Source organism: Rattus norvegicus, chromosome 2 (genome assembly GCF_021556685.1).
Source record: "Rattus norvegicus strain SHRSP/BbbUtx chromosome 2, alternate assembly SHRSP_T2T, whole genome shotgun sequence".
Lineage (NCBI taxonomy): Eukaryota > Metazoa > Chordata > Mammalia > Rodentia > Muridae > Rattus > Rattus norvegicus.
Window position 1 is genome coordinate 87,968,845 of NC_141535.1, and position 22,104 is coordinate 87,990,948.

Consider the following 22,104-nt stretch of genomic DNA (forward strand, 5'->3'; position numbering starts at 1 on the left):
AGACTGGTAAAACCATTCTGGAAATCAGTCTGGAGGTTCCTCAGAAAATTGGACATTGAACTGCCTGAGGATCCAGCTATACCTCTCTTGGGCATATACTCAAAAGATTCCTCAACATATAAAAAAGACACGTGCTCCACTATGTTCATCGCAGCCTTATTTATAATAGCCAGAAACTGGAAAGAACCCAGATGCTCTTCAACAGAGGAATGGATACAGAAAATGTGGTACATCTACACAATGGAATATTACTCAGCTATCAAAAACAACGAGTTTATGAAATTCGTAGGCAAATGGTTGGAACTGGAAAATATCATCCTGGGTGAGCTAACCCAATCACAGAAAGACATACATGGTATGCACTCATTGATAAGTGGCTATTATCCCAAATACTTGAATTACCCTAGATCCCTAGAACAAACGAAACTCAAGACGGATGATCAAAATGTGAATGCTTCACTCCTTCTTTAAATGAGGAAAAAGAATACCCTTGGCAGGGAAGGGAGAGGCAAAGATTAAAACAGAGACTGAAGGAACAGCCATTCAGAGCCTGCCCCACATGTGGCCCATACATATACAGCCACCCAATTAGACAAGATGGATGAAGCAAAGAAGTGCAGACCGACAGGAGCCGGATGTAGATCGCTCCTGAGAGACACAGCCAGAATACAGCAAATACAGAGGCGAATGCCAGCAGCAAACCACTGAACTGAGTATAGGACCCCCGTTGAAGGAATCAGAGAAAGAACTGGAAGAGCTTGAAGGGGCTCGAGACCCCATATGTACAACAATGCCAAGCAACCAGAGCTTCCAGGGACTAAGCCACTACATAAAGTCTATACATGGACTGACCCTGGACTCTGACCCCATAGGTAGCAATGAATATCCTAGTAAGAGCACCAGTGGAAGGGGAAGCCCTGGGTCCTGCTAAGACTGAACCCCCAGTGAACTAGACTATGGGGGAAGGGCGGCAATGGGGGGAGGGTTGGGAGGGGAACACCCATAAGGAAGGGAAGGGGGGAGGGGGATGTTTGCCCGGAAACCGGGAAAGGGAATAATACTTGAAATGTATATAAGAAATACTCAAGTTAATAAAAAAGAAACAAAAAAAAAAAAAAACAAAGAGCTAAACCTTTTAAAGAAAAATATCCATGAAATATTTTGAATAGGAAAAATTTTCAAAGTAATAGAGCATGAGCCTAAAAATAACTTAAAAGTAAATGTAAAATAATATGCCATGTGTGTGTATACATGTGCGGCTATAAATTTAAATGCCGAAGAAGACTGTATTGCTGCTAACATAATGATAAAGTGGAGGAACAGCCTTAATTTTTATCCTACATTCCTGTGTGTCTTGTTTTCTAAGCATACAAATTATGATTGCAAGCACAAAAAAAGATTTAGAAAGCCAATATCTCATCCCTTTAGGTTTACAGTGATTAGCAAAGTAGTGGTGACTAAACAATTTCCAAAAACAGGACTAGGGAAATGACTTAGCACTTACGATTAAGAGTATTTTTTGTTCTTGTACAGAGCGCCTGGGTTTGATTCCCAGTACCCACGTTGGGGCTTACAGACACCATAACCTTAGACAGTCACACAGTACACATTCATACAGATAAAAATATATCTAAAAAGAAATTGTAAAGTTTCCATGAAAAGATTAAAATTATTTGTGAAATACTATTAAACCTCAAGATTTTCACCATTAAGTAATAATAATAACCTAAGACCAATTTTAAAATATCATCCAGCATACTTTTTTCCAACAAATTTTCTCTATTATTTCATGGTAACATTATCTTAAGTTTCAAATTTGAATTCATGTGAAAATTATGACTCCACTTTGAAATTTACAGAGTGAAAACCAGGAGAGTCGATCTAACCATTGAAAGTCTTACCACAACAAACAGACAAACAGAGCCTACCTGATTTGTCCTCTGTGTCGTCAAAGTCAACGTTGAAGGAATGGCCACTGTTGCTGATGATTTTAGCCGAGGCAGGATCATACTTGATACTGAGAGGTCGGAGTGAGGAGTCGTATTTCACTTCTTTGGTTTTAATCTCAATTGGAGACTGCTGATCACCATCCGCAATAGGGAACAATTCATTCCAGTGAATAGGACCTGAAATTCACAGGACCAAAAGGAAAGGGCTAAGCTAAGTAAGTTCTTCATTCCGCAAGTTAAAATTGGTAACAGGAGGCTGGGGATTCGGCTTCGCGGATAAAGTGGGTGCAGCACAAATGTGAGATGAGGATGAGACCCTCATTATCCATACTACTGCCGGGTGGGTGTGGCGCTCAGGGGTAATCCAGCCTTTAGGCAGAGAATTGGGGTGTCCAACATAAGCTGGCTAGTTAGACGAGCTGAATCTCTGACCTCTAGGTTCAGAGAGAGACCCTGCCACGACTCATAAGGTGGTAGAGGACAAAGGAGGAATGTCCACCTGGCTTCCATACACAATAAAACATTCATACACACAAGCACATCACCCACATTTATAACCCTCTGGGGGGAAAAATTTAAAAATTTGTAAAAGTAAGATCCTCATTCTCAGGACGCTGGTCCTCTGATTTTAACCACAACTGGTGTTTTGTGGGTATGGAAAGCACTTTATTTGCTTTAAATTGTTTTCAGAATTAAAATGGGTGAAGGAATATTTACATTTCATACCGTACTTCTAAAAGTTGCCCACCTACCAAACAAAAACAAAAGTACCATTCATTGTTGCAAACAAAGAAATTCCATCTCAAAACCAAGAATGTTCCCTCACTGCTCCAGAGCTCAAGAATTTTCCAGAGACAAAGAGATGATAATAAGCATCAAAGAGGGCAGTCTTTCCGCAGAGGCTGCCTGCTAGTTCTACTTAGTTACAGCTTAAGGATGGATATCCTCTGATGCCACTCAGCTCAGCTCAACTACCTGTTATAAGCAACTGGTCTACCCAACACACACACAAATCTTACACAGAGAATGGTCCAACAAAATGGCTATGCCCTGTCAGAAAATATAACGTTGTTGCTCACCGTGGTTTCTGGAAAAAAGACACACCATGAACAGATGACAAAACACTCTGCTGAAAAGGTGTCCTGTGAATCAGATACTATGGGTCATAGTGATTTTGCATTAAAAAAAAAACTCAGAAGACACTGTAGAAATGGTGTTACGTTTTCTTATGAGATTAATTTCACTTGTCTTTCTGTGTACTATTTCTGCTTACAATTTTGTCTTCTTGTTTAATATACAAAATCTTTCTGTCATGACCACCGCATATGAGTTACTCTAACGAGCACCAGATTTCAAACATACAATGCAAACATTTTTGCCACAGTCAAGGAGCTGTTTTCTCTTCCTAAGGCTATGTTACCGACCCCTAACCCTTCACAACTGGGCCTACCCAAAACAAAGTCACGTGGATCAAATAGCCAATTTTATCTATTCACTTGCACTATTGTGCCTTTTTAAATAGACCTGCCTTTGTACATTTTCTAGCACACTTGACTTTAATCTCAGTTAAATGTGGTTCTTAAGTGAAAGGTACATGGTGCTGCCTCAGTGGCTTGAGAAACTTTTGAATATCCACAGTGATATATAATGTTTGGTGATGTCACATGGCCTAAACCTATAAAATGAATAGAGGTTATCGGAGGAAGAAACAAGCTGCTTGGGAACAAGCACTCTGTCCAGAGCTCCACCTCCCATTCCATTTCATCACTTCCAGTCTCGGCTTAAGTTCCCCTTCATCTATTCAGTCACTGGATTTTTGCCAATGACTAAAGAAGAAAAAAAAATGCTTACTCAGGACCCAGCCTATCCCAACCAAATTCTGCCAACATAATCTCATAATCTACCTTCCAAGTGTGGTCCTCTGAAAACCACTGTTTCTGAAAGACAAGAATGGTTCTACAACTCCAGCTAGAATGTAAACTGGGGACTGGAGGGAAGGCTCAGCAATTAAGAGCACTTGATACTCTGGCCCAGCACTTGGGTTCAATTTCTAGGCCCACATGGAGGCTGAAACCACCACTCCTCTTCTAACTTCCCCAGGTACCAGGCATGCAGATGGTGCACAAATATGCAAGCAAGTCAAAACCTCATAAACATATTTACAAAGAAAATGAATAAGAAGTAAAACAAGTCCTCGTTATGATGCCCTTTCTAAGTTGAATTTTTAAATTTTCTGGAGAATCTTATTGAAACCAGTACTTTGTTTACCTTTTAGGGTACAACCTTCTCACTAACCGAAAAGAGTCCCACCACTGGCTCCTAATAACTGCCAAACAACAACAATAAAAATGGATTTCATCAGAGACAAAAAGGAAATGTGTGAAGATGGTCTTTCAAAAACACATAGTAGAAGGTAATGAAATGTAAGATTGCTATTATGGGTTTCATCAAAAGGAAAGTCACCTAAATTATAAATGTCATTTTTGTTGTTTGTTTGTTTGTTTTTTGTATTTTTATGGGATGTATTTCTTTATTTACATTTCAAATGTTATTCCCTTTCCCAGTTTCCTGTCCATAAGCCCCTTATCCCCTCCCCACTATAAGGGTGTTCCTCCCATCCACACCCCCATACCATCACTCCCACCACGCACATTTTCCTTCACAGGGCGGTCAAACCTTGGCAGGACCAAGGGCTTCCCCAATGTCATTCTTAAAAATCTTAACTTCACCTGATGCCATTTTAAAAGTTACATTTGTCATCACGACCTCAAGCAAGCTGCAATAAGAAATGAATTATTTCTATCCAAGGCAAGAGGATGACCACAAGTTCTGCCCAGTCTAAGCTACAAAGTAAGATTCGTCTCAAAACTCAAAAGGGGGGAAGTAAAATAAAAGGAAGGAAAACTTTTCATAAATTTTACTATAGAATATTATCCAATAAGGTATATGCTAATTGAACCTTTTGATATTATTATCCACAAACCCCACTTTGTCAATCTGTGCTCTGTGGGTGGCCGCTCCTGAGGTAGGGCCACTTCGGGGGTCTTACAACACTATCAATGCTTTCCTGGTTTCTTTTTGCAATTCTCTTGAGTAATTACTTGAAGCAATCATCTCAAAAGACAAACAAGAAGAATGTCTTATCCCTAATACACTTAGGCGATGAAGAAAAGTACATATCTATCTCATTGCCATGCTTATCAATAAATACACTTAACACCAAGTTATAATTTCTGTAATCATTTGCTAAACCTTGGTCTCTGAAAGGATGGGTATGGTAGCAAAGGAAGTCTGAAGAACAAGCCCCAAGTAAACTTCAAGTCAGTATGCAAATTACAAGTTACCAAGATTGCTTCAGCGCCTGGAAGGCGTCCCGAGACTTAGTGAGCAAAACTCAAGCCGCTCTGAAGTTGTCCTTGTTTCCTTACAAATGTGTCATCTGACTTCTGACCTCTTAAGCTTTCTCCGGGCAGCGGTGAGCTTTTCCAGTGAATGAACACCGCGGTCTAATCCGCAGAGATCCGGCGGGGACCAGGCCCCTAGACCCCAAACCCCCATCGGGCTCTGAGCTCTGGCAAACCCCACCAGCCCCATCTGGAGCCCGCGCTCACCGTTGTGCTCGTCGTATCCCCAGCTTAACCTCGCCATGGTCCTCGATGGAGAGCCTGTGGCAGGGACACTGTGGACCTGTGGCAGGGCGTCCGCGCCAAGGAGCTGGGCGGGCCTGGTTGGAGGGCGGGACCGCCCGCACCCCGAACCGGGGAACCTGAAACCCGAGGGCTCGGTCGTCACCCGCAGGGGGCGCCCGAGTGGGGGAAGGGACCTGTGCTCAGCAGCTAAAAAGGTTTCCAAAGGGGATTTCCTGGCTTCTGGGAAGTTCGACCCAGAAAGGTCTTTGTGGAAATGACAGGCAGGAGCTGCTGGCTGAAGATGGAAATCTTAACTGGGAAAGGCACGGGACCTTGATGGCGGTGGCAGTGGTGATTACACACGCACACACATCAATGCTGATAGTGGTAATAATCACCACCTAAAATAACAACTACTAGTTATGAAGTGCTCTCCTCCCGGGCCAGCGCTCCCTGCACCCATAGCTCCATCCTTTGTAGACTGATTCCTTTTTGCTTACTCCAGCATCTTGCAGGCTTGGCCCTGCATAGACGAAAACAAACTGACGACCGGAATTCTTGGTTCTCAACTCCACTGACGCTCTGACCGTGTAAGAAGGAAGATGTTCAGAAGTGATGCGTATGGACTGAACAGTAAAAACTGTGTGACCTTCGAAGATTGTTAGTGTTCTAGCTTCCTGAGGGTTTGCGTTGTGATCAGTTTCGATTATGGACCAACTAGTGCAAAATCCTCCTTGATGGGCAAGAGCCTGCCATTAAAATACTGAGTCTTTTTTTTTTTTTTTTGAATAATACCATCTCATTCTTTCCCTGCTATTGCTGCTGCAATATCCACATTGCTGCTGCATGAAATAGGAACCCAAGTCACTGGAGAGCTTTGTGGTAATCACTGCAAAACACACACCACTAAATAATAATCCATTCAACTGCTCATTGATACCCCCACCCCATTAAATAGACCATATTGCAGCCTGTTCCTCAGAATAAAGAGCAACAAAAAGATTTTCAATATAGCATTAAGTATAGTAAGCTTAACATTCCTCCTGAATGTTAAGTACTGTTTTGTTTCGGGTTTTTTTTTTTTTTTTTTGGTGGGGGGGTGTCTCCATTTTCTGGAAGAATTGAGCTCAGTTTTGGTAACAGCTCAGTGTGAAATTTTAAAAATAAAATTTAACCCACATATAAATATGTATAAATTATATATAAAATACTCACTTTTACCACAGAGGAATACATGTAGTTGATGCAGGCCTATGAGGTAGCACAACACTTACCCTTCAAGTCTGACCACCTGAGTCCAATTTCTGAATCCACTCGGAAGCAGAGGAAAGAATGGATGCCACAAAGTTGTTCTCCGACATCCACACGTATACCCTGCTATGCTGAAGAGGCGACTTGGTGGTTATGAATGCCTTTGCTTTTGCGAGGATTGGGATTTACTTCTTAGTATCCACATGGTGGCCACAACCACCCATAACATTAGTTTCAGGGGATCTGACACCCTCTCTGGAACTTTGTGAGCACTGGGCACGTATTACATTGTACACATACATAGATGTAGGCAAAACATCATATACATAAAACCAATAAATGTAGAAAATTTAAAAGTACATACAGTACTTTCCCAGGACATATAGTACTTTTAGCAGACAATGGCATATGTTTATATAAATTATTCACAAACTTCTGTATACTTTAAAATCATTTCTAGGTTCCTTATAAAGCCTTTACATGTCTTGTCCAGATACAATTAACTTTTGTATATTTTTTTTAATTTAAAGTAGCTTAAATTTACACATCTCCCAGATAAAGAGAGCTGACTAGGTATTTTATATGCTCACATACACATTATAAATGCAAAGGTATTGTGTGCCCTATGTGTATATATATATATATACATATATATATGTATATTTAAGATTATTATCTTGAAAAAGTAAACTTAGGTGTGTGATGGCTAATCTTGGTGGTCGACGTGACGTGTTTGAGATAATGGAGCCTCAAATGAAGAACTGTTCCCATTAGACTGGGACCCTTAGGAAGGTCCAGCTCACTGTTGGCAGTACCATCTCATGGAAGCTGGGTTTGGGCTGTATAAGAAAGGCAGTCTGGGAAGAAGCCAGGGACTGCATTCCTGAACAGTCTGCTTCAAGCTCTGCTTTGGCTTTGCTCTGTGATGGGCTGCAACCTGTAAACTGGAGTTTTCTTCTCAGTTTGCTTTTGGTCATGGTATTTATAACAACAACAACAGGGCGGGGGGAAGAAAGTAGGGCACTAGGTTACTCAGCTAAATAAGTACCCTAGTTCTGCCTCAAACCTGTGGGCACAGACTTTAATTATTGGGACCATAACTACTCATAAGCAGTGGCCTGGTTTGCTTTCTACTGCTGTAATAAGCATAGCTTGAGCAACTTAGAGAAAAAAGGAGTTATTTGGATTACATATTCAGACTGGTCCTGCCATTGAATGAAACCAAAGCAAGATCTTAAGTTCAGAACCTAGAGTCATGAACTGAAGCAGAGACCACAGCCTTTTACTGGTTTGCTCTCCATGGATTGTTCTGCCTACTTTCTTACACAGTCTTCTGCCCAGGAGTAGCACTGCCCCACATAGACTGAGCCCTCCCACGTCAATCACTAATCAAGAAAACGCCCACTTGGCATACCCACCAATCCAGGGCAGGCATTTTCTCAATTGAAGTTCTCTCTCCCTGTATGACCCACGCTCGTGTCAAGCCGTCAAAAACTAACCTGCACAGTGTCTGTGCAGTGACAGAGATGATAAAAGCTCACTGTTCCATGAGGCGGTAGTATCCTTACTTCACAACAAGTGCCCATGCTTCAAACCAGACAGCTTCTCTATGAAGTCACGCGTGTTCATTAATCCAAATGATTTTAGACATCACAGTGAGTAGTTTTCTAATATTATTTTCTGATAACTAATAATAGTTGTCCAATGAATTAAGGATAAAGGAGTGAACAAACATTTTTAAAGAAGTTGGAATTCAAACTTTTCTGAATTCTTCTTTAGGTAGTCGGTTCACTTTTCCAAAACTGCAGTCTGTTGAATGGGGGTGGGGGGTGGGGGCTGGGTGTCATAGTTAGTGTTTTACTGCTGTGAACAGACACCATGGCCAAGGCAAGTCTTATAAAGGACATTTAATTGGGGTTGGCTTATAGGCTCAGAGGTTCAGTCCTTTATCATCAAGGCAGGTACATGGCAGCATCCAGGTAGGCAAAGTGCAGGAGGAGCTGAGAGTTCTGCATATTCATCTGAAGGCTGCTAGCAGAATACTGACTTCCAGGCAGCTAGGAGGAGGAGGGTCTTAAAAGCACAGTGACACACCTACTCCAACAAGGCCATACCTACTCCAACAGGGCCCCAGTTTCTAACAGTGCCACTCCCTGAGCTGAGCATGTACAAACCATCACTGGGTGTCTCAAAGCAGAGACACAGGAGACTGGTTAAGTTTCCCAAAGATATCTGCGTGGTAGTCAGCCATCCAGCTATGAGCAATATGCATGGCGCCAAACTCCCTGAGCAATATGAAGGGAGTCCTGAGACACTAGCTAGGAGGGGAAAAGGAGAAGGTAAAAGAATGTATGTAACATATGTCTGTTTGTTGGAAAAAGAAAAATAAGGTAATATGCATTAGCAACTCTGAAAAAAAGCCTCTTATAACAAAGATTTAGTTTTGTGTTACTGTATGAGTGTTTGCCTGCGTGTGTGTGTGTGTGTGTGTGTGTGTGTGTGTGTGTGTGTGTGTCTGTGCATCACATGCTTGCCCCGTGTGTTCAAAAACTGGAAGAGAATGATGGGTTCCTTGAAATGTTAGCTACAATTATGAGTTGCCATGTGGGTACTGAGAACTGAAAGAGAAGTAAGCGCCCTTAAATTCTGAGCTATTTCTCCAATCCCAACCTGTTGCTGTAAAATTATAAGTAATGCTGTCTTTTACCCCCACTAGGTCCTGCACCGTAGTTCCCCAAGACATCTGGTAGATATCTTCATCTCAGTCAACAAAGTGTCTCACCCACACTGCTCCATCCCATATCACACTGCTGATGGCTTCTCTCTGAGCCTGGCAACAATCTCTCTACCCATCTAGTTCCCAAGGCAGGTTGCCACCATGCCAGAAATATACATCCCAATTTTGTGGCAGCCCAGTGTCTCCACCACCACAAACTCTCTTAAACTTGAATCTTCATATCAAAGAACACACAACACAATAACTTCTGATTCAATTAATATTATACAATTTGCTCATCTAAACACACAAAACCTTTTACAAATCCATCCCTTAAGAATATTCATAACAACCTGTAAATGTGCAGAGAGGAATCTTAACATCAGCCTCCATGTTCTCTCCGCTGCTTCTTCTGCCCTCTCCAGTCTCCTCTCTCTAAAACTTTTCTCCTGCCCATCCTTCCTTCTTGTCCAATGACAGGCCTTGTTCTATCTTGTACCTGCCTTCAACTGTATGACATTCTACACCAACCAAGCAGCTATGGAAAGATAAAGCCACAAACTAATAAAATTGGTTTCTCATATGAAATAGGTGTGAATGGAATGGATGTATTGGGAAGAATGACACTGTCCAATATATCTTCTTGCTATTTAATTATGTTTTGCATTTTATAGATAAGAAAAGAATGAAATCACTAAGGAATGGTAGCACATAGGAGGGTTCTAAATTTCAGGGCATCTGGCTAAGTCAGTGAGTTTAAGGCCACTGCAAATATTACACCATCTTGCTTCAATAAAATAAAATAGAAATAGAGAAATAAAATGACAGTGTGTAAGATATTTCAGTGATAAAGGTGCTTGCCTCCAAGCCTGATGATCTGAGTTGGAGCTCCAGAACTCACGTGGTTTAAGGGTTTAAGGACAATATTGACTCCCTCAAGTTAAGTTGACTTCTGCATATGTGTGCCATGACACAGACTCTCTCTCTCTCTCTCTCTCTCTCTCTCTCTCTCTCTCGCACAAGTGTACACACACACACACACACACACACCCCACACACACAAAATACGTAAATGTAAAAAACAAAAAAACAAATAAAATAAAAGAATTTTAAAACTCAAAAATTGGATTCAGAGAAAAACAAATAATACCTATTGTATATTGATCTGATTATGACTACACAGAAAAATATTTTAGTGTAGCTCTAGGTGTGCAGATCTTCAGAAGCAAATACACTAAGAGCATCTGGACTAACTAAGAACAACTAGAAGTACTGCTAGAGTTACTACTAGAAGTTTTTGGTAGAAATATTGGCTGTATGATGCTAAGGGTATTTTTGTCTCTATTATAAGACAGTAAAAAACAAACTAAAATATTGGTGCAGAACTGTGAAGGTCACTCTGCCTCATAAAAAGTGAAGTTGAGGGGTTGGGGATTTAGCTCAGTGGTAGAGCGCTTACCTAGGAAGCGCAAGGCCCTGGGTTCGGTTCCCAGCTCCGAAAAAAAGAACCAAAAAAAAAAAAAAAAAGTGAAGTTGAGGAAGCTAAGAAAGGATCATCTATGTTGAAAAGTCTGTTCACCTGAAGACACTAAAAGTGAGCCTGGGTAGTAAGACAGGGAACATTAAAGGGACTAGGGTAGGGTAGGGGTGGAGCCTCTCACCCTGGAGTCTGAAGTCTCTCTGGTTGTGAGGAAAGAAGCAAGCCCAGCACAGCTAAGCCTTTGCAGAGACTGTCTACAGAGAGTCATTCCTTTCATGTAGAGAACGCAAAGTATGCCGTAATAACAGTGAACAGTGCTCAAAGCTTAGATATGGCCACACGCTGCTTTTTAGTTTCCCCACTGTAAACCTGCCATTTTCTAGGAATCTCACAAGCAATATTTCATTTACATGAAAGCTATGAACTAACTCCCTGGAGTTTTGTGTAAGGAACTACACAGGTGACCTAAAGTAAAAAGTACTGATTCACAGAATTTTAAGCTTTACTACCATTTTCCAGCTACAGTAGTTTCATAAAACCAAACATAACCGGATGGTCTGTGTATAGACTTGTATAGCTTAAAAAGAATGAAGCTCAACGTACATCAAGAATTTTATATTAGAAAATAAGACAGAAAGCCAACAAATGTGAAAGAAATGCAGCATGTAGGTACAGTTATGATAAAAGAAAACACTTTTGGACTAGAAAGTATTTTATGTGGTAAAATAGACTTTCATTGTACAAATGAAATATTGCCCCAAGCTAGAAAGAGAGGCAAGGACAAAACCAGAAACCTAAAGTGTGTGAGTTTGCAAAAGGAATAAAGGTTTGTGAATGATAAAACTTAAAGATACCACAGATATGCCTAAGTAAATTTTATAAGGTTAAAATTAAATATAACAATATAAAATTAAAACTTGATTCTATATAAAGAACAATAAGATTTTCTTAAAATGCTGATCTGTTCCTAATGACATTTATAAAACAAAGCAGCAACACCCACTAGCTTGGAAAACAAAGATTTCATATTTTACCAAGACAATTGCTTAGGTTTTCTGCTATTTTGTCAGATTATTAACTACTTAGGAGACAATGTTAACAAAGTCAAGATGTACTTTCAAGTCTTTGGTTTTTTTCTTAGCTTTAAGTATGCACTTTCAATAATTAAAATTAAAACTACTGTTTTCTTCTTCAAGTCTAGTATAACCGACCTTATGTGCATTTAACATTCATTCTTGGAGGCTGAAGTCAATGCAGATAAAGAGACTAAGAGGAGGGCCAATGTTGTGGCCCCTGATTCAAGTCTTCCGAGTCCCAGAAAGTGATGGAACGCCTCTAAAAGGCCTTTCAACTCAGCAAGTTCACTGCTCAGAGTGGTCATAGAGGCTAAGTTGGACGCTAGCCATTCTGCAAAGAAAAGATCACTACAGAGGAAAATGTCCTCAGTGCTTTCATGGTTAGCAAGACACTGTCCTCTCCCAGTAGATGACACAACTAGAAGTAGAAAACTGAGGGAGCCAAGAGGCTCCTCCTAAATCCTTAAAAAGCAACCCCTAAGGAGATGCAGCAGGACTTAACAGTAAAAAGAAGAAACGTAATTTCAGCTACCTACTTGACCCAAATACATAACGGGATAGTATAATTCAGACTGGAGTAATTAAAAGTGATACAAAGCAAAATAATTTAGAATTTTAAAAGGGCTCTGGATACTATTTTAGCTGCTATGGAATCTAGTCATAGGAATCTAATCATGTAGCTTCCCTCTTATGCTATCTGTATACTGTCTTAGTTAGGGTTTGACTGCTGTGAACAGACCCCATGACCAAGGCAAGTCTTATAAAAGACAACATTTAATTGGGACTGGCTTTGGAGCTCAGAAGTTCTGTTCAGTATCATCAAAGCGGGAACAAGGCAGCATCCAGGCGGGCACAGTACAGGGCTTCTATATTGTGCAGAGTTCAATTTCTTTAATTTTCCATTTCTAAAGATTTTCTAATATTAGGATTACAAAATGTAAGTCGCCCTGAAGAAAATTTAATTTTTCCAAAGTTGCTTGATCCCACGGGCCCTCAATGCTGCACTACAAAGGACAAAGAGGCAGGAGGCACCTGAGTCTGCTGGCGCAGCATAGGGAGCCAGTGACGTTCATGGAGGATGGGTCCTTGGGGCGCAGGATCCAAGTTTCTTCACCATAGGTATGTGATCCATCGGTGCGGGAACCGTGGGGGCTCTGCTCCTGGCCAGCACAGACATATCTCTGTCCAAGACCCAGAAAGCGGCACTGGAATATTTGGAAGACATAGACATGAAAATACTGGAAAAATAACCAAGGATATTCAAAGCAAAGGAGCTATGGGAAAAGAGTGGGGCTGTGATTATGGCTGGGCGAAGGCCAGGCTGCTTCCTCTGTAGAACAGAGGCTGCAGACCTGTCATCCCTGAAGCCGATGCCAGATGCGGTAGGAGGTGTTCCCTATGTTGTGGTAAAGGTGCAGATTAAGAGAGAAGCGAAGGACTTCCGGCCTTACTTCAAAGGGGAAATCTTCCTGGAGGAAAAGAAAAAAAAATTGTATGGTTCAGAGAGGCAGAAGATGATGTTCATGGGCTTCATTCGTTTGGGTGTGTGGTACAATTCCTTCCGGGCCTGGATTAGAGGTTTCTCTGGAAACCTGGAAGGCGAAGGCTATATCCTCACGAGTTTTTGTAAGAAGATCTGGAAAACAGAGCATTTTTCTTGAGTACTGAGAAAAATAATTTGGACACAGATTGAACCCACTCTCTGTTCTGGCAGCTGTAAAGAAGATCAAGCCGTAGATTCTAGCCTCGGAGAACAGGTGATCATGTACAGCTGCTAGCTGGCTAAGAACAAGGCCTGCGAAATGTTCAGCAAATGAGCTATGCTTTCACCATGGCCCCAAGAGATAGTAAGCCATTGCCCCATATTTACTAGGAATTGACGATGTACTTTAGCATTGTCTTCTGTTTCGGCCTAGGAGGGTAAAGAGGTCCCAAACAGAACAGAATAAAATCTTACAAACCAATGAGACTTATTTGAGGAAAGATCTAGAAAATTCAAGGCTTAAATTTTACTGCTACACTTTCTTTCAAAGGAATATGCCCTGAGTGCTAGTATTTCAAATAAATTTTATTTCCTTGCCTAACTTAAAAAAAATCTGAAATGTGAGAAGAGTGGGAGAAGAAACAGCTCAGTGGTAGAGCATTTACCAAACATGCACAAGGTCCTGGGTGGGATTCTCTCTCTCTCTCTCTCTCTCTCTCTCTCTCTCTCTCTCTCTCTCTCTCTCTCTCTCTCACACACACACACACACACACACACACACACACACACCCCTAAGAAAAGCTTGTGACTGACTTGATAATTAGAGAATAGGTGTCTTTGGTGTGTTTTCTGTGAACAATTTGTTACATAATGTCAGAGTACTACATAAGGCAATAGCTATGCTGTGCTCTTGATAGTTTAGTAAAGGTAAATTACAAACTGAAGTTTCTGGTGGTCTTCCATCATGGAAGCAAACATTTGTTTCACTAGAAAAAACTGTCACCCCTGGATCTAATAAAATGTGCATGAAAAATAAAAAAAAAATCTTCCAAAATTTAAAGGCTTGCTCAAATGATCTAGATGCTAGCCAAAATGAGAATTCTCATGCCAAAATTAAAAGGGCACTTTCTCGTGAAGTTTAAGGTTATGGCTTTCAAAAACTAGAGGAGTCAAAGATTTCAGCTTATACCCTACATTCAACAATTTAAGGGTTTCATCAAATCATACAACTTTCTAATAGAAAAATACCCATATTCTGTTCTATAATAAAAGTAGGTAAAATATAAATGAGAAAAGAGGAAGCTAAGAGTATCATAAATGGAAATGAATTCATATAAACATCAAATCAATGTTGAAAGGCACAGGTAATTCAGGACAAAATCATTAACTATCAAAAATTAGATAACAGTTCCTGGAATTGAAGCAGTTAAGTCAGTTTTACTCTATTGCTATCAATTCTTCTAACTATGACAGAAAAGAAATAAAGGTTTCTCTGGGCATTTTCTCATCAATACATATATTATTATTTACTTTCTGCCTGCCAGGACAGGATAAGCTGTCCTCTGGAGGAACAGATATTACCTTTATTCCAAGAAGCTTGCCTTCTGGATATGACCCTTGTCGTCCTGAAGGCTTGCTGTACTAGCCTGAGACACCAGCAAAGCTCCACAGTTCACACCAATACACCTATAAATCTTGTGTAGCCTACATCACTAGCTCATGCCCTGTGCCAGAACGTCCCCATTAGCATATGTCATGTTCTATGTCTTTATCTTTTGGAGAGTAATCAGTTTCTCAAAAATATATACATCTCCAATTTGCCAACCACCCATTTGCCATAGCTCTTCTGGGGTTAATCCTCTGATATTCATTTGTATTTGTTGAAGTTCTCTAAAGAAATATAGAGTGTGAGAGAAGGACACAAGAGGAGGAAGGAAGGCCAGAATTGGAGGGAGAGAGGGGGAAATGTGGGAAAGGATGTAGCTAAGGTATTGGCTCATCTTATTACAGAGACCTACGTGTCCCAACATGTGCAGGATGAATTTGCAGGTTGCAGGCTTGATAAGTTTGGCAGCTTTAAGATTTAGGCAGGAGGATTCAGCATTTAAATTTGAATGCCAGGATAGGAAAGTGACAATGCCCATCTTGAAAGCAACCTAGAGAAGAGATACTCTTCTCAGAGGGTCACTCTTGTTATAATACTCATGCTTTCAATTGAGAAGTCCCATGCATACTAAGGAGAACACCCTGTTCACTTGTGTCTTGTGTCTTATGTCTTGTGTCTTGTGTGTCTTGTGTGTCTTGTGTGTGACTGCTATGTGAGTGTTGTGTGGCTGCTGTATCTCTATCTATGGCTGTGAGTGGTGTCTGTCTGTCACAAAGCACTTCACTCTGTATTTATAATGAGCATCACATGGGTAAAGGATACTTTACTGAACTCTTTAACAGCGTTTTACAAGGGATTATGTTACTGGTTCCAACTTATTCCAATTGAGCCAGACAGTAAACATCAATCGACCTATGTCGTCAAGTTTAGGGAAGTTACTTTCAACTTCTATCTTGGCTAGTTTCAGAAAATACATGCATTATTCTAGGTCAGGGACATGGGAGAGTACATGACTTAAGACTGCAGCTATGTGTTAGCTTGGGTTGCTAAAATAGATTACCTAAGAAATCTACTTTTACCTGAGGCAAGCAGGGTTGGTTGTTGCATTGTTCTCTTAAAGGCAGGTTAAACAAACAGTTTGAGTACATAGCAGGCTAGCAGTCTTAAGTGACTTCAAGGTATATTATTAACTTTGAACTGAGACCCAGCAAAAGTTCATCTCTTAGTGTGTGAGAGACATTTTCAGAATATTGCATTGCCACAAAATATAGGGAGGGATAGAAGTATGTGTGACTAGACAGTCTCATCAAGTGTGGTCCTGTCCATTCCTGACACATCATTCCCTTAGCTGCAGTCTTTCCTTAGCTGCAAGGTGGTCTGCTAAGTTGTCAGAACTCTGTGAACCTTACCTTTGAGGTAAGCTTCTCCTCTAACTGACGCCAGGCTTCATCCCTTCTTATTCCTAGCAAGAGATTCTTGGAGAGTGTCTTAGTCTTTCTATTGCTGTGAAGATACATCATGACCAAGGCAACTCTTATAAAGGACAATGTTTAATTGGCTTACAGGTTCAGAGACTCAGTTTTTGTTTGAGGAATGTGGTATCATTATACGTTTTGTATTTTTCCTTTCTATGTTTGCTATGCTTCACCAAATCACTCTTTATGAGAATACAAGTCTATGCTGGGCTTTTCTGAGACTTTTCAATGCAATTAACTGAAATCTCTTTACCTTAACCTAAGGCAGACTCTTCAGAGAAGGGCAAAGACAGCAATATTCTTCATCAAAACATCTTAAGATGATCTCCAGAGTTCAAATCACTATTAGCACCAATGCCCTTTATATTTCTACTACATAGCCCATTAAGTCACATTTGAACCAGTCCATGTCTTTCCAAATCTAAAGTCCCCAAAAATCCACATTCCTCAAACAAAAACTTGGTCAGGCCTATCACAGCAAATTGGTACAGTCCCTGGTACTAATTTCAGTCTTAATTAGGGTTTCCATTGCTGTGAAAAGATACCATGACCAAGGCAACTTTTATAAAGAGATATCTTATAAAGGGTAACATTTAATTGAGGCTGGATTACAGTTTCAGAGGTTGCGTCCATTATCATCATGATGGAAAGCATGTCAGTGTCTAGGCAGTCATGACACTGGAGGTTCTAAGGTTCTACATCTTGTTCAGAAGGCAAATAGAAGACTGTCTTTTAGGCATCTGGGAGGAGAGCCTCCAAGAGCACACTCACAGTGACACATTTTCTCCAACAAGGCCACACCTCCTAATGTGCCACTCCACAGGCCAAGCACATTCAAACCACCACACGCAGAAAATCCAATTCCTTGAGGACCCTTATTTCTTTTTTTTTTTTTTGACATTTTTTTTTATTATTAACTTGAGTATTTCTTATATACATTTCAAGTGTTATTCCCTTTCCCGGTTTCCGGACAAACATCACCCTCCCCCCTCCCCTTCCTTATGGGTGTTCCCCTCCCAAACCTCCCCCCATTGCCACCCTCCCCGCATAGTCTAGTTCACTGGGGGTTCAGTCTTAGCAGGACCCAGGGCTTCCCCTTCCACTGGTGCTCTTACTAGGATATCCATTGCTACCTATGGGGACAGAGTCCAGGGTCAGTCCATGTATAGTCTTTAGGTAGTGGCTTAGTCCCTGGAAGCTCTGGTTGCTTGACATTGTTGTACTTTTGGGGTCTCGAGCACCTTCAAGCTCTTCCAGTTCTTTCTCTGATTCCTTCAACGGGGGACCTATTCTCAGTTCAGTGGTTTGCTGCTGGCATTCGCCTCTGTATTTGCTGTATTCTGGCTGTGTCTCTCAGGAGCGATCTACATCCGGCTCCTGTCGGTCTGCACTTCTTTGCTTCATCCATCTTGTCTAATTGGGTGGCTGTATATGTATGGGCCACCTGTGGGGCAGGCTCTGAATGGGTGTTCCTTCAGTCTCTGTTTTAATCTTTGCCTCTCCCTTCCCTGCCAAGGGTATTCTTTTTCCTCATTTAAAGAAGGAGTGAAGCATTCACATTTTGATCATCCGTCTTGAGTTTCCTTTGTTCTAGGGATCTAGGGTAATTCAAGCATTTGGGCTAATAGCCACTTATCAATGAGTGCATACCATGTATGTCTTTCTGTGAGTGGGTTAGCTCACTCAGGATGATATTTTCCAGTTCCAACCATTTGCCTACGAATTTCATGAACTCGTTGTTTTTGATAGCTGAGTAATATTCCATTGTGTAGATGTACCACATTTTCTGTATCCATTCCTCTGTTGAAGGGCATCTGGGTTCTTTCCAGTTTCTGGCTATTATAAATAAGGCTGCGATGAACATAGTGGAGCACGTGTCTCTTTTATATGTTGAGGCATCTTTTGGGTATATGCCCAAGAGAGGTATGGCTGGATCCTCAGGCAGTTCAATGTCCAATTTTCTGAGGAACCTCCAGACTGATTTCCAGAATGGTTTTACCAGTCTGCAATCCCACCAACAATGGAGGAGTGTTCCTCTTTCTCCACATCCTCGCCAGCATCTGCTGTCACCTGAGTTTTTGATCTTAGCCATTCTCACTGGTGTGAGGTGAAATCTCAGGGTTGTTTTGATTTGCATTTCCCTTATGACTAAAGATGTTGAACATTTCTTTAGGTGTTTCTCAGCCATTCGGCATTCCTCAGCTGTGAATTCTTTGTTTAGCTCTGAACCCCATTTTTTAATAGGGTTATTTGTTTCCCTGCGGTCTAACTTCTTGAGTTCTTTGTATATTTTGGATATAAGGCCTCTATCTGTTATAGGATTGGTAAAGATCTTTTCCCAATCTGTTGGTTGCCGTTTTGTCCTAACCACAGTGTCCTTTGCCTTACAGAAGCTTTGCAGTTTTATGAGATCCCATTTGTCGATTCTTGATCTTAGAGCATAAGCCATTGGTGTTTTGTTCAGGAAATTTTTTCCAGTGCCCATGTGTTCCAGATGCTTCCCTAGTTTTTCTTCTATTAGTTTGAGTGTGTCTGGTTTGATGTGGAGGTCCTTGATCCACTTGGACTTAAGCTTTGTACAGGGTGATAAGCATGGATCGATCTGCATTCTTCTACATGTTGCCCTCCAGTTGAACCAGCACCATTTGCTGAAAATGCTATCTTTTTTCCATTGGATGGTTTTGGCTCCTTTGTCAAAAATCAAGTGACCATAGGTGTGTGGGTTCATTTCTGGGTCTTCAATTCTATTCCATTGGTCTATCTGTCTGTCTCTGTACCAATACCATGCAGTTTTTATCACTATTGCTCTGTAATACTGCTTGAGTTCAGGTATAGTGATTCCCCCTGAAGTCCTCTTATTGTTGAGGATAGCTTTAGCTATCCTGGGTTTTTTGTTATTCCAGATGAATTTGCAAATTGTTCTGTCTAACTCTTTGAAGAATTGGATTGGTATTTTGATGGGGATTGCATTGAATCTGTAGATTGCTTTTGGTAAAATGGCCATTTTTACTATATTAATCCTGCCAATCCATGAGCATGGGAGATCTTTCCATCTTCTGAGGTCTTCTTCAATTTCTTTCCTCAGTGTCTTGAAGTTCTTATTGTACAGATCTTTTACTTGCTTGGTTAAAGTCACACCGAGGTACTTTATATTATTTGGGTCTATTATGAAGGGTGTCGTTTCCCTAATTTCTTTCTCGGCTTGTTTCTCTTTTGTATAGAGGAAGGCAACTGATTTATTTGAGTTAATTTTATACCCAGCCACTTTGCTGAAGTTGTTTATCAGCTTTAGTAGTTCTCTGGTGGAACTTTGGGATCACTTAAATATACTATCATGTCGTCTGCAAATAGTGATATTTTGACCTCTTCTTTTCCGATCTGTATCCCCTTGATCTCCTTTTGTTGTCTGATTACTCTGGCTAGAACTTCAAGAACTATATTGAATAAGTAGGGAGAGAGTGGGCAGCCTTGTCTAGTCCCTGATTTTAGAGGGATTGCTTCAAGTTTCTCTCCATTTAGTTTAATGTTAGCAACTGGTTTGCTGTATATGGCTTTTACTATGTTTAGGTATGGGCCTTGAATACCTATTCTTTCCAGGACTTTTATCATGAAGGGGTGTTGAATTTTGTCAAATGCTTTCTCAGCATCTAATGAAATGATCATGTGGTTCTGTTCTTTCAGTTTGTTTATATGATGGATCACGTTGATGGTTTTCCTTATATTAAACCATCCCTGCATGCCTGGGAAGAAGCCTACTTGATCATGGTGGATGATTGTTTTGATGTGCTCTTGAATTCGGTTTGCCAGAATTTTATTGAGTATTTTTGCGTCGATATTCATAAGGGAAATTGGTCTGAAGTTCTCTTTCTTTGTTGGGTCTTTGTGTGGTTTAGGTATAAGAGTAATTGTGGCTTCATAGAAGGAATTCGGTAGGGCTCCATCTGTTTCAATTTTGTGGAATAGTTTGGATAATATTGGTATAAGGTCTTCTGTGAAGGTTTGATAGAATTCTGCACTAAACCCGTCTGGACCTGGGCTCTTTTTGGTTGGGAGACCTTTAATGACTGCTTCTATTTCCTTAGGAGTTATGGGGTTGTTTAACTGGTTTATCTGTTCCTGATTTAACTTCGATACCTGGTATCTGTCTAGGAAATTGTCCATTTCCTGAAGATTTTCAAGTTTTGTTGAATATAGGTTTTTATAGTAAGATCTGATGATTTTTTGAATTTCCTCTGAATCTGTAGTTATGTCTCCCTTTTCATTTCTGATTTTGTTAATTTGGACGCACTCTCTGTGTCCTCTCGTTAGTCTGGCTAAGGGTTTATCTATCTTGTTGATTTTCTCAAAGAACCAACTTTTGGTTCTGTTGATTCTTTCTATGGTCCTTTTTGTTTCTACTTGGTTGATTTCAGCTCTGAGTTTGATTATTTCCTGCCTTCTACTCCTCCTGGGTGTATTTGCTTCTTTTTGTTCTAGAGCTTTTAGGTGTGCTGTCAAGCTGCTGACATATGCTTTTTCCTGTTTCTTTCTGCAGGCACTCAGCGCTATGAGTTTTCCTCTTAGCACAGCTTTCATTGTGTCCCATAAGTTTGAGTATGTTGTATCTTCATTTTCATTAAATTCTAAAAAGTTTTTAATTTCTTTCTTTATTTCTTCCTTGACCAGGTTATCATTGAGTAGAGCATTGTTCAATTTCCACGTATATGTGGGCATTCTTCCCTTATTGTTATTGAAGACCAGTTTTAGGCCGTGGTGGTCCGATAGCACGCATGGGATTATTTCTATCTTTCTGTACCTGTTGAGGCCCGTGTTTTGACCAATTATATGGTCAATTTTGGAGAAAGTACCATGAGGAGCTGAGAAGAAGGTATATCCTTTTGCTTTAGGATAGATTGTTCTATAAATATCCGTTAAGTCCATTTGGCTCATGACTTCTCTTAGTCTGTCTACATCTCTGTTTAATTTCTGTTTCCATGATCTGTCCATTGATGAGAGTGGGGTGTTGAAATCTCCCACTATTATTGTGTGAGGTGCAATGTGTGTTTTGAGCTTTAGTAAGGTTTCTTTTACATATGTAGGTGCCCTTGTATTTGGGGCATAGATATTTAGCATTGAGACTTCATCTTGGTGGATTTTTCCTTTGATGAATATGAAGTGTCCTTCCTTATCTTTTTTGATGACTTTTAGTTGGAAATTGATTTTATTTGATATTAGAATGGCTACTCCAGCTTGCTTCTTCTGACCATTTGCTTGGAAAATTGTTTTCCAGCCTTTCACTCTGAGGTAATGTCTGTCTTTGTCTCTGAGGTGTGTTTTCTGTAGGCAGCAGAATGCAGGGTCCTCGTTGCGTATCCAGTTTGTTAATCTATGTCTTTTTATTGGGGAGTTGAGGCCATTGATATTGAGAGATATTAAGGAATAGTGATTATTGCTTCCCGT

The 22,104-nt window shown here is 40.6% G+C and overlaps 1 protein-coding gene and 1 pseudogene across 1 annotated transcript in view; one reads left to right on the forward strand and one right to left on the reverse strand.

Moving 5' to 3' along the window:
* The window catches only part of Ca13 (carbonic anhydrase 13), a 31,082-nt gene extending 25,430 nt beyond the window's left edge, over window positions 1-5,652 (reverse strand). The window contains 2 exon segments of the mRNA NM_001134993.1: window positions 1,929-2,126; window positions 5,561-5,652. Coding sequence (NP_001128465.1) covers window positions 1,929-2,126; window positions 5,561-5,597 — 235 coding nt within the window. The 5' untranslated portion in view covers window positions 5,598-5,652.
* A 7,537-nt stretch (window positions 5,653-13,189) lies between these two features.
* On the forward strand, window positions 13,190-13,862 carry Prxl2a-ps1 (peroxiredoxin like 2A, pseudogene 1; annotated as a pseudogene).
* Window positions 13,863-22,104: the final 8,242 nt, after the last annotated feature.